Genomic DNA, 12894 nt, shown 5'->3' on the forward strand with positions numbered 1-12894 from the left:
TTAGTAAAGACCATTAAAACTTTTTCCAAAACTAAAGACTTAAATTGGCCAAATTAAAACTTTAAGACCAAATGCATCCATTCCTACCAACTTAGAAACTAAAACTTCTCACATTTTTTGTTTCCAAAAGCTTGTCTATGTTTTTAGCATTCAACTGAGAATATCTCTAAAGAAATTTTCTTTATAAGAATCAACATAAATTGGAAAAACATTAAAAAAAAAAAAAAAAAAAAAAAAAAACTAAAATAATTATCAAAGGATGAGTACGATTTTGAAGCAAGAGAACACAACTAGAAAGCAATCTTAAAAGATAGAAGCATAAAGATGGAAGCCCAACTAGAAACCAATATCAAACCTAAAATATAGAAGCCAACTTGAGTATAACTCACAAGTTAAGAGCAAATATCATCAACCAATAAATAAATTACATGTTTGAATTCTCTAATTCCGAGTAAATTGATAATACAATTCTTTTCTGAAAATGAAACTGATTATTGAAAGGGAAAATATGGCTAGTACAAGTATACAAAAATGATCCATAAACTTATACGAAAAGAACCAATCTAAATATATATGAATAAAAGATCTCAAATGTGGCTATTCAAAGTACAATTTTTGTTAAATAAAAACCGACCTAAACGATCACTACACAATTAGAGGCATTCCCGCCCAAATGTAAATGAACATCATTAAAAAAAAGAATGGAAAAGAAAAAAGCATGTTTAAAAAGCATATTGATGATTCTGCAAAGCTTAGTTTGGGCGGCTATACAAGAATGTGAGAAGTCACCAGATTTCATATTTTTTAGCCAAACTCTCGTATATCATGCGTAGACAAACTCTAGCACTTAAGTGATATCCAGAAACTGCAAGCAAGCCAGTGAAAATAATCAGTGTTCGAAAATCATTTTCAACAAATTTAAACTATTTTTGTTATGAAGGGGGAAAAAAAGAAGTTCGATCAAACAGTTCATTCTCAAGGAACGAACAAAACCAACAATATGTAAAATAAGGAAAAATTATAAGCTAATTTAGAGGGAGAAACAATCATCTAAATAACTTACAAAAGACTAACCTGATATCAATTCATCTATGTTTTCATCGTCAATTTTGCCATGAGCCATTGCTCCAATCTGAATACATAATAATCATTTAGTTTTCTATCAAAATGATGAGAATGAAAAGTGTGCTTATAGTTGATGCATAATATGAGAAATTGGAGAGTTTTACTGTGTCTGATGAGTAAATACCACAAATACTAGATTGACGTCGTTGCTAAACGTTTTGAGGTAATCTCGTGGTTCAATCACCTTTTTGGAACTTGAGGAAAGACCTGCATTATTTTATTCAAAGTTACAAAAACTTCTATGAATTAATCAATCTTTCAAAATATATTAACTCACCGATCTTCACGCAATTGACAGGTAAGTACTGGATCACAGGATTTTTGACCACTTGCAATAGTTTTCCACGGTTGCCTTTGGCTTTAGTGCTAAGCTTTTGCAACAATTGAGCTACAAGAATCATACGTAAGAAATTTAAATAGAAGCATCATAAGAACTAGTTTCATTCACATAACTAGCTATTAGTATTCTGCTAAGCAAGAAAAACTAACACATCATATCACAAAATTCATCCAATGATTCTGGTATTCGAGTATGAGGGTCAACTTTGATGAGAACCCCTTCATCAGTTCTTACGAATACCGCCTGAACTAATCCAGCCATACAAATTCGAGAATACATGATATGGACAAGAGCCTGTCGTAAGAACAATTAAAGATTATATTTTGTTCAAGAGTTAACATCACAAAACTACGAAGTGTTGGCTTAGGAGTTCTATTAAAGGTAAAAAAAAAAAAACATAATTCAATTCTTTTGTAAAACTTTGAGGAAACATTTTAGATTGGGTGAAAGATGGAATTTCAGAATTCATAAAGGCCAAGTCCATTTTGTTGGTTTTCAACATTACTATTCTAAAGTGTGGTATCAATATTAGAGGATTTTCATGTTTTGGTCTTCTGAAGAGAATTTTTTATACCCACCTCATGAACTATATCAGGCCTATATTTGTATGGATCCATTCTCTTCCGCCGCAAGAACTCAGCATGTTTTTCTTGATTCAAAATATGATAGTTCTGAAGAAACATGCACATAGTAATAATAGAAAAACAAACACCATTAATTACGAGTAGAAGAACAATTGATTTTAATCTATAAATTCTAGTTAAGATTAAAGGTCAAACTTAAAAAAGAAAAAGAATTGAACATAAAAAGCTAATGGACATATATATACATAGTGTCTCTAGATTATATGTTTGGATTTGAAAGCATCGAGACAGATGAAATGCAACATATGGAACCTTTACCTTCCCAACAAAGGCAAGTGTCAAAGATGCCTTCTCAAGTACAAAAGTGACTCTAGGTTTCATGTTTGGATTTGAAGTAACCAATGGAATACCAGGATGTGCACCCAAAACATCAATAGATCCCTCGTCAACCTCACCAATACTATGCTCATCGTCTCTCACCTTCCTTTTCCTCGAACAAGGTTGTAGGATCCCTCCTCCCATATTTCACCCTTATAAACTAATAAAAAAAAATTCAGATACAAATTAACAATTCAAACAAAAGCTCATGTTACATTACTATTCATATCTATGATAATCTGATAAGGCTAAATCTATAATCACCAACATAGAAAAAATAAACAAAAAAATGGGAAATTGCCAAAAATAGGTTAAAAAAAGAGATTTAAATGAATTTTGGGACAAGTTTTCAAAAGAAAGACTTTTAGGACAATTTGGGTGTGAATAGACAAAAATGCCCTTCATTAAATTTCTATCGCTCTCTATTGATTGTTTCGCCTACCCACGTTCGCTTTCCCTTCTCTTTCGCATAGAACACCTGAAGTAAAAAAAAAAAAAAACATCTCCTTTCTTTGGCTTTTCAAATTTCCCGCTCTGCTCTTCGAAGATACTCCGACTGTTCGTCTGTCGTCGGTCCTCCAGTGCATTTCGTCGCTTCTCCTTTTCGAACCTAAGAATCAACTTTGAGCGTGTTCTCTTATTTCAGTGAGTTTTATCTGTAACCCATTTTCAATATATTTGCTTTTTCTTGGCTTGAATCATGACATCGACTTCAACATCGACCGACGGACCCTTCTACAAGATTAATCCTTCCCATCATTTTTATTCCCTAGTAAGCTGTTTGTCTCATTTGGAAAAGACAACACATAATATTAAGGCCAAACTCAAACCCGATCAATTAGCCTTATTTAGGAAAACAAAGTTTGGGCACTTTTTGGACCTAAATATTGTCTTCAATGGGCCACTCATCCACTACTTACTGTTAAGGGAGGTGGAAGATGAAGGAAAGGATTCTATAAGTTTCCTACTAGGGGGCGTTGTTTGTACTTTCGGTAGGAGAGAGTTTAACATCGTAACTGGACTATGGGGTCCTAAAGAGGACTATATTCAGTTGGGTGGGAACAGTCGACTGTTGGAGAAGTTTTTCAAAGACAAGGACTGTGTTTACGTTAGCGACTTAGAAGATATATTTTTGGAATACGAGGGTGATGACGATGATATCGTCAAATTAGCTTTAGTCTACTTTATAGAGATATCTTTGTTGGGAAAAGATAGGCGAACCAAAGTGGACATTGGTTTTTTGAAGATTGCTGATGATTGGAATTCATTTAATAATTATGATTGGGGTCGGATTGTTTTTGTACGCACGCTAAGTGCATTGAAAAGAGCCTTGGACAAGCAATATGCCAAGGGAAAGAAGAAATCAACACAGACAAAAAAATATACTATCAATGGATTTCCGCATGCATTACAGGTATTTGACTTCTTACTTCTTACTTCAAAACTTTAAAAAGATCGTTTAGTTATTTGAAACGATCGTTTAGTTATTTTAAACGATCGTTTAGTTATTTTAAACGATCGTTTAGTTATTTAAACGATCGTTTAGTTCTTTTTAACGATCGTTTAGTTATGTTAAATGATCGTATAGTTGTTTTCAAACGATTGTATAACCACTTGTTTATATATCTATATATATCTTGTGGCACTTTCTAAACTTGTTTGTCAAATGTGGAATAGGTTTGGGCATATGAGTCTATACCAACCATCATTGGATGTGGTGTAGATAAAGTAAACGATCATGCCATACCACGAATGCTGAGGTGGGTGTGCCAACAATCACCAAAGTCCCAAACTATAAGCCAGGTGTTTGACTCGCCAATGGTAAGTAGCAAGCAATAGTAACTTACTTAAGGATCGCGTGATTTTGTGCTTATTTCTTTGTCCTAAATACATTTGCCTTTTTCTATTTGCAGTTTATAATTAAGGCGGTCATTGAGATGACACCTGAAGAGGAGCAATTGAAAATTGCTTCAGGTGAACTTTTTGAAAACTTCCGCTCATCTACCATTATTCAGTCGAAGAATGGTGGTTCAAAAAGAGTACGAGAAGTTGTTAACGATGAAGATGAGTTGAAAAAGAGTAAGAAACAGAAGTCCAAGATTAAGATGAAAAAGGCTATTCGAAATCTCCAAGATCGAGTAGCGGTTGTTGAAGGCCAACTTAATACTATAAAATCCGATATTGACGAATTGAAGGGCCTGATGTCAACCATATTGAAGCACATTGGACTTCAAAGAAAGGTTAGGAATGAAACTGTTAAGTGTATTCACGTTAGTTGTTTCATATTTGGTAACCATGTTCTCGCTAATTCATTTTGAGGTTCCATAGGGTGACGAAGGGGACCACAAGGTGTCCGAAGGCTTGGAGGATGAACACATTGAAGTTAAAAAGAAGGTTTGGTTCCATGTTCATGCTAATATTGATGTTTAATTTCTATCATTATATACACTAATGCATTATGAGCTTCCATAGGGTGACGAAGATGTGTTGGAGAAGAAGGTTGATATTGGTTTAGAGGAGCCAATAGATGTCGTTGACGATGAGGACGTCATAGAGATAGAACCATTTCTCACTCAACGACCACACGTTCGGCCCGCCCGTAGGAAGCGTGCAAGTGTTTACCTATCAACCCCATTCACAACTCTACCTAAACGGTCTCTGACATCAACCACCAGCACCTCTGAGTCTGAAGCAATTGTTTATGATCCTATGCACAAAATACTTGACGTCCATTTAGATAGACTTCGAGCGTGGATTACAGACAAGCGTACAGACGATGAGCTGCGTGAAACCTTTCATGGGAAAAAATCGAAGGCTTTTTTCAGAGACTTGTTTATGTGTCGCCGGTGGTTGTCGGATGAGGTATGGGATTATCTTATCATTTATGCAATTATAATTTTATCATTGTTATGGTTCTATACATTTACTGCTTACTTTTGTTTGTATTAGCATTTGGATGCACTTTTTCTTTTCATTCGCTTGAAGATTAAGGCAGCCGGGATACCTTCTTCTCAGAACTTCACAACTGCGGACACAATCTTTATGGTTTGTAATCGTCTCGTTACTTTATGTATGTATTTGCGTTTGATATTTGTCTTTCGGTCTGATATTTGCGTTTGTATGTTTTTCTTTGCAGCGCATTTTAGTTTCGAAGTGGCCCCTATACAAAGAATGTATTAAAGAGAATCGCCCGTTTGACTGGGACGAAGAGTATAGGTTGGTTGACTATGTTGTCGGGTCAAAAGTGGACTTCCAAGATCCTTGGGCAAGTGTTGATTACGTTTACTCTCCATTCAATGTCCATGGCAACCATTGGGTTCTATTATGCTTGGATTTGGTAAGTTGTCAAGTGAAGGTATGGGATTCGCTTCCGTCACTTACAACTGCCGAAGAGATGACAAACATATTACTGCCCATTCGACAGTTGGTGCCAAAGTTGTTAGATAGTACTGGCTTCTTTGATAGGAGAGGTAGATCATCGACATACAAGGAACCTTGGCCAGTTGTCATTGTTGACCCAATTCCACTTCAACGAAATAATTGTGATTGTGGCGTATTCGCAATTAAGTATTTTGAGTACATAGCTGCTGGTGTTGGTTTAGATACATTATGTCAAGAAAACATGTCATACTTTAGAAAACAATTAGCATTTCAAGTATGGACCAACCAACACTCCTATGTATTGAAATATTAACATAAATCACAAGTATCAATTGGCTGTTCTATTATTGTGTATGTTGCATTTCAATTAGTAGTATCGATTATTCTCTATGTTGCAAAACTACTTGTAGCTAAACGATCGCTGAATTTTTTTATGATTTTAAGAATATCGTTTAGACTTTACCAAACGATCGTTTAGACTGTACCAAACGATCGTTTAGACTTTACCAAACGATCGTTTAGACTTTACTAAACGATCGCTTAATATTTTGACGTTTATTAAGAAGATCGTTTAGACATCGTTTATTAAGAAGATCGTTTACACTTACCGAACGATCGTTTAGACTTTACCAAACGATCGTTTAGACTTTACTAAACGATCGCTTAATATTTTGACATTTATTAAGAAGATCGTTTAGACATCGTTTATTAAGAAGATCGTTTATACATATGTGCGCGATGAGTATTTCTCTACACGAATATTTTGTGATATGTATCTAAACGAATACAAATATTAACTCAAATATTCTTTCTCAATTTTGGTCGCGTTTAATTGAAAATATCACAAAGTATTTATTTTATAACAAAGTTTAAAATTATAATATGTTATTCTCTCTATAAAAATTACATAAAAAAATTATATAAACGAATACAAATATTAACAAAAGTATTTATTGGCCCAAAGTTCCAGCACATATTGTTGTCTAAACAGTTTCATGTTTGGCACAGTTAGACAACCAAGGTCACTAGCAGTTACAAGGCATTCAACAAATTTGGTACAGAAAATTCCACAATCCAATGAACGCCCTTTCTGTAATGTGGCCTTCGATCTGCGTATTGGCCAAGGGCCATATGTGAAACGATCTGAATGGAGGTTGACTCCAATTGCAATCGCGAGTGAGGCAATGCATCGTGCAGGCATTTGAAGAGCTTCATCAACAAGTTTCTGCTCAACATAATTTGGCATTGAGTCGAACACGTAGATCCTGCATTTTCTCATATCAGCTGCAATAGCCAACCAGTGTTCTTTTATGTTGATGCAGGTAATCACGTAGTTGACATCTCCCCACCCTGGTATGTCGTTGTAATCACCAACAGCAGTGTTGAAATAGTATTCGACATCTTTTTCTGTCCATATACTTAGGTGTGCTGTTGGGTCTGTCCATTCAGCTTTCTTATTATCTGGTGTCACCAGATGAGTATCAAAAATGTGGTTCCAAACAATGCAGTCTGGTTTATTGATTCCAGTCTTCAAGAACAAGTCAAAATTTAATCAGAATATAATGATGCAGTTTAACTTGTATACAAAAAAAAAAATTAAAGAATAACAACTTACCAGAAAAGAGGAATGTAATATTCTAAAAGAACGCTTGCAATGGTGCTTGAGATGCAACATTTTATTCTGCAAGTGGGCGAATAGCAGATCCAATGTCTACAAAGAAAAAATAAACGATCGTTTAATGAATGAAAGGAGAGGATAAGCGATCGCATAAGAAATGTACATGTGATCGTTTACGTAGTAAGCGATCGTGTAATATTAACTTAACGATCGTTTAGTTAATAGAAGCGATCGTATATCAAATATAAGCGATCGTTTGGGAAGAGTACTTACGTCTCCATGTACCCATGTGTTTTCTTCAAGCTGTCTGAAAAAGTCTTTCTTTCTGGTTGTGGAGACTACTTTCCTTTCTTCATGGGTTGTTTTTCTTGATTTTTTCCATTGCAAGTATTCCTTCCATAATTTTGGATCCACTTTCCACATCGGATTATATGGATCTACTTCTCTGATTTCCACATCTGGGACAGGTGTTGTAGATACTGATATGATCTGAGCAGATGTTGTGGGTGGATTACCTTGTTCATCTTCATGTTGCACCTCTTTATTTGCTATTTTACATAGCTTTCTTCTCTTTATTGGTTTTTCTTCCACATCTTTATCAGGCACAGTTACTGGTTCTTTTTCAACCAAAGTAACTGCTTCATCATTTTTTTTCATCTCAACCTGTTTTTTTGTTGTTTCCTGCAATGTAATCGTATTAAACAAGTAACAAACTATTCATTCAAACGACTACAAATTTGTTGTGTATACATACCAGTTGAGATTCTTCATTTACAATTTGTACAGTTTGATCCATTGGAGCCAATTCACAAAGTGCAAGAGGTTGGCTCACATATGGAAGGGTAGTAATCATCTGTGGCAGGTCTGATTCTTTCTGAATTTGATGACTTAGACTATCCGATATATCTCTTATAGTCATTAGCAAGTCTGCATCCCTACCTTTGTTATAGTCATTATCCGATATATCTCTTTGTTCTGGGATGTCAAACAATTCATTGTACATCTCAACTGACTCCAATGTAAAAGTATCATCTATTGAATGATATGACTCATATGATTCCCATATAGCCGAATTGGTCCCTATCATGTTATGACACAAGCCACCCTCAACTTCACCAATATCAACTTCATTCTCATCTAATCTATCCATTCCAATTGGAGGAGGATGAGGGTTTAAATTTTGAACTTGGTTGCTCCCAGATACTGAATTGTAATCTTTGTTTAACACTTTCATGCTTCGATTGCTTGTAGGCTCAAACGATAGGTATAGGGGGACCTCCAATGGATTTTCACTAAGAATATAAAACTTCAAATCACGGTCATTGCTTAACTCAAATGGAGGAGCTTCCTTTTCCCCTTTGATCTCATATATACATCTTATCTTTATGTCAAACTTTGTAGGGTCAACTTCTGCAAGGTCATATAGTTCAGACTGTAAATCTTTGTGTGTTATTTCTTTAGGGACAACAATGCCTTTTAACACTCCTCCTTCATATTTTCTTCGTCCCTCATCCCATTCACCACCGTGACGCACTAAAATCCGAACATGTGCCATCCTTAAACTACCTTAAGTACTTTTGTATCTTAAAAAATTGATTTGAACTTAAGAACCTACAAAATGCGTGCAAGATGTAAAGAAATGAATTAGGAGGTGTACCAATTTGATTTTGAAATAAATAGTGGAAGTTTGGAACGTGCGAGATGTGTGCGAGATGTGTGCGAGATACGTGCGAGATGTGTGCGAGATACGTGCGAGATAAAGCATGAGGGCCTAAGAGAGTTACTAAACATGCAAAGAATAGCTCTAAATGGATTAGGAGGTGTACCAAGTTGATTTTGAAATAAATAGTGAAAGTTCGGAACGTGCGAGATGTGTGCGAGATACGTGCGAGATACGTGCGAGATAAAGCATGAGGGCCTAAGAGAGTTACTAAACATGCAAAGAATAGCTCTAAATGGATTAGGAGGTGTACCAAGTTGATTTTGAAATAAATAGTGAAAGTTTGGAACGTGCGAGATACGTGCGAGATAAGTGCGAGATAAAAAAAAAATGCGAGATAAAAAAAAAAAACCTTAATTCCTTCTATTCCTATTGCTTACTCCTCCTCTATTTGATCCAACTAAATCCTCATCCTCTAGTTCAATTCATTTTTCACTAGCCATTGAACATTGAACTTTCTAAGAACCTAAAACCAAAATTTGACTAAACTAATTTACGGCAAATAAGTCCAATTCCAAAAACCAGACAATTACGGATGAAAATAGCACCAAATACCCTAACAAACATTTACTTACAGCAGATAAATTGAAAATCGGTTATACATGAAACTCACCTAAATAAGACGCTCGAAGTTGATTGAATGGTCCGAATAGGAGCGACGAAATGCACTGGACAACGACCGACGAAGGGCAAGCGACGAAGGGCAAACGACGATGGGCAAGCGACGATGGGCAAGTGACGATGAACAACTGACGATGGCCGGAGTAGGTTCAAGTGTTCTACACGAAAGAAAAGAGAAGGGAAACGGAACTATACGCGAAAGAGAACGAATCAGAGAAGGGAAAGCAACGTGGAAGAGGGAAAGGAAAGGAAGGGCATTTTTGTCTATTCACACCCAAATTGTCCTAAAAGTCTTTCTTTTGAAAACTTGTCCCAAAATTCATTTAAATCTCTTTTTTTAACCTATTTTTGGCAATTTCCCCAAAAAAATATATATATATTAAAAGACAGGTGACTGGCACTGAGCTAGTCATTTTGTAATTTTTCCTTCAACTATAATAAAAATGACTTTGTAACAGCCCCAAGCATTGCACTAAATCTGGGAACAATACCAAACTTTCTCAACTGGTGAACCTGAAGTTAGACATTAACCTATTTAAAACAAACTAAGATTCTAATATTTGTTCAAATAACCTCAGCAATCTAAAATATCAAGATTTAAACATTAAACAAACCACCTGATATAAAACCAGACTTTAAAAAAAAGAAAATATTCAACTTTCACAAGCAGTGTTGTAAAAGGCTAAAGGTAGCCTTGAAGATGGCTTTAAAACAGTGGTTCAATGTTAACGAAGCTAATCAGAAACTGAAAGAAAAGAATCCTTTGTTCAAAGATATACTTGAAAACGAAGCGTAGATATAATTGAAAGAAAAGAGCTCCTCCTTTTCTGAGGAGGCACATTAGGAATCGGCACCAATTTATAGCTATTATATTAGCTCATAAACAAAAAGGTTACATAAATATATCACTTCCAATCATAACTAATGTAGATTAACTGTTATATTCTATCGAATGAAAAAGAAAGTAATTGATTCTGAACCAAACTTATGATTCTTACCCGAGATTCACAAGCCCACTTAAACCCACAATGTGGGTTTCGCCCAAAGTACAAAATCAGCGGTGGTGGCGGCTGGACAAGTAAGCAGCGATCGGAGTCCAACGGGCACGGGAGGAGCGGTGGCAGTGGATGCTGCGCAAGAGAAAAAGGCGAACGTGAGGGAGAAAGATAACGGACAAGAGGAAAATGAAGAGCAGGAGAAAGAAGGAAAAGCCATACCAATTGGCGAATGGTCTTGGGAAAGAGTAAGAGAGGCGGCGCGTAGTGGTGACAGTGATCGCCGGATCGGAGAGGACGGGAGATGGTGGTCGGAAAGGGAGAGAAAGAAGGGTGTAGGGCGGCGCTATTATAAAATTATAACAAAGTAAAACAAAAAGTTGTTTTAAATCAAAAGTCAAACCCTTACTTCCAGAACTCAAAACCCTCATTTTCACTTTTTTTTTTTTTCTTTAATTGCGATTTTAGTTGCGGGACGACGAAGAATATTTTGTAAAATTTTCTAAATATTTCTCGTAAGTATCTAAACTTTTACGAGTAGGTGCATTTCGCTCCTAAGTTTACCTTTATACTCCCTAAACTTTTGAAATTAAGTTTAAAAATTTTGGAAGTTTTTATAAAATTATATAATTCTCTAGAAAAATTGTTAAATGTCAAACGGTTAAAAATATTTTTAAATGTATTAAAATAGCACAGTTTGTTAATGAAGGACACCGATAGACATCTTTCAATGTTTATCAATGTCTAATAATCTATTAGTTATAGATGACAGTAGTATCATTAATAAATAGTGACATTTTCCCCTATTTGTAAATATTTTTGTTCATTTTTTTTATATTTGAAACTATATTTATGTCTGTCATACTCATAAGGTGTTTCAGAAACATTTTTAAAGGAAACATTGCTCAAAATATAGACAACATTCTCTACTGCATGTCTCCAAAACAAATCAGGCAGCTATGCATAGCTCTTCATTATTAAATCGTGTCTAACAAGGTTATGTTTCTCCTTTTTAATACATCATTATACTGAGGCGACCAGGTGTAGAGAGTTGATACTGGATTCCATGTTCTTTCAAAAAGTACTAGAACCTCAGGTCCATATACTCTCCACATCGATCACATCAGATTGTCTTGATTGTTTTACCTAACAAGTTCTCAACCTCCAACTTATACTCCTTAAACTTTTTAAATCATTTGTTACATGGCTTTTTGCATCTTGATTGCTCATCACAATAGCATCTGCTCCCAATTATTCATTGCATTGCTCAAATGATGTTTCTTTGGTCCTTTTCGCATAGTTAGCAAAGATATAGATCTCACTAAACTATCTGCATGGACACCTTCTTTGACGTCTTACTTTGGGTTCTTAAAGTTCAACAGATTATGTGTTTAAGATTTTAGGCGTTTGCGGATCCCAGTAGCATGCGTGAATTGAATTTAATTTATTCTTACTTTCTTGCTGAGTCCCTCACTATTCGAAGATGAACCTCTGGGTTCGTTCAAGCAAGCACAGATTACTCTGGTACCTTAAACCTCTTCATGCATTCTTTGACTGAACGCGTGATTTACTGTTGGGATAATTATTAACTCATTTATTTGTACACTATTCTCAATCCATAATATACATATTTTTATTATTTTTATATTTTGTGAAGAATATGAAAGAAGACTCAGATACGAACCAAACACAACGAAAATCACCTAAAACGAAGTCCAAACGAAGAAGAACGGGCAAAACAAAAATTAGGGGCAAATTGGTAAATATTCAAAAAGTCGTGACACGTATCAGCAACCCACATGTGCGAGCCACCCTCAGGTCACGAGTTTGAATCCTAAGCACTGTATTATTTTCTAGATTTTTCAAAGCCAAAACGTCGTCGTTTTGATCCTCTTTGTGCAACTCAAACGTAACAGGTTTAGAACTCACCAAATGCAAAATTAAAATTAGTTTATTCAAATTTCTTTTTCGCCAGTGTTTATCTATCCGCCTCTGGACTCTTCCGCCACCACGTGTCAACTCTTGAAGCACACACGCCTCCTACCAACTTGAGTTCGATCCTCAGCGTCTGCTAATTAATTTTTGAAGAATTTTTTTAGTGGTAATTTGGTATTTCTTTTGCAATTATCCAA

The 12894-nt window shown here is 35.4% G+C and overlaps 4 protein-coding genes across 5 annotated transcripts; 2 read left to right on the forward strand and 2 right to left on the reverse strand.

The window, feature by feature from the left end:
* Positions 1–552: 552 nt before the first annotated feature.
* LOC103490911 (uncharacterized) lies at positions 553–2571 on the reverse strand. Its single transcript, XM_008450658.2, has 7 exons — positions 2368–2571; positions 2044–2136; positions 1615–1759; positions 1403–1513; positions 1250–1332; positions 1075–1132; positions 553–865 (listed from the first exon to the last, which is right to left on the reverse strand). The coding sequence occupies exons 1-7, from the start codon at positions 2569–2571 to the stop codon at positions 786–788; spliced, it is 774 nt and encodes a 257-aa protein (XP_008448880.2). The 3' UTR covers positions 553–785.
* Positions 2572–2752: 181 nt separating this feature from the next.
* Positions 2753–4350, forward strand: LOC127149962 (uncharacterized). Its single transcript, XM_051086493.1, has 2 exons — positions 2753–3841; positions 4105–4350. The coding sequence occupies exons 1-2, from the start codon at positions 3128–3130 to the stop codon at positions 4264–4266; spliced, it is 876 nt and encodes a 291-aa protein (XP_050942450.1). The 5' UTR covers positions 2753–3127; the 3' UTR covers positions 4267–4350.
* LOC127149960 (uncharacterized) lies at positions 4346–6150 on the forward strand. The gene is made up of 5 exons (XM_051086489.1): positions 4346–4667; positions 4756–4821; positions 4900–5289; positions 5377–5472; positions 5564–6150. Exons 1-5 carry the CDS (start codon positions 4365–4367, stop codon positions 6119–6121), a joined length of 1413 nt encoding a protein of 470 aa, XP_050942446.1. The 5' UTR covers positions 4346–4364; the 3' UTR covers positions 6122–6150.
* A 543-nt stretch (positions 6151–6693) lies between these two features.
* LOC127149961 (uncharacterized) lies at positions 6694–8360 on the reverse strand. Of its 2 annotated transcripts, none has more exons than XM_051086492.1 (4): positions 8181–8360; positions 7700–8089; positions 7424–7519; positions 6694–7336 (listed from the first exon to the last, which is right to left on the reverse strand). In XM_051086492.1, the coding sequence occupies exons 1-4, from the start codon at positions 8343–8345 to the stop codon at positions 6746–6748; spliced, it is 1242 nt and encodes a 413-aa protein (XP_050942449.1). In that variant the 5' UTR covers positions 8346–8360; the 3' UTR covers positions 6694–6745. The 2 variants fall into 2 exon arrangements, with proteins under 2 accessions (XP_050942449.1, XP_050942448.1); XM_051086491.1 differs by having other exon boundaries at positions 7700–8107.
* Between the last annotated feature and the right edge of the window lie 4534 nt (positions 8361–12894).

Source organism: Cucumis melo, chromosome 6 (genome assembly GCF_025177605.1).
Source record: "Cucumis melo cultivar AY chromosome 6, USDA_Cmelo_AY_1.0, whole genome shotgun sequence".
NCBI classification, from domain to species: Eukaryota; Viridiplantae; Streptophyta; class Magnoliopsida; order Cucurbitales; family Cucurbitaceae; genus Cucumis; species Cucumis melo.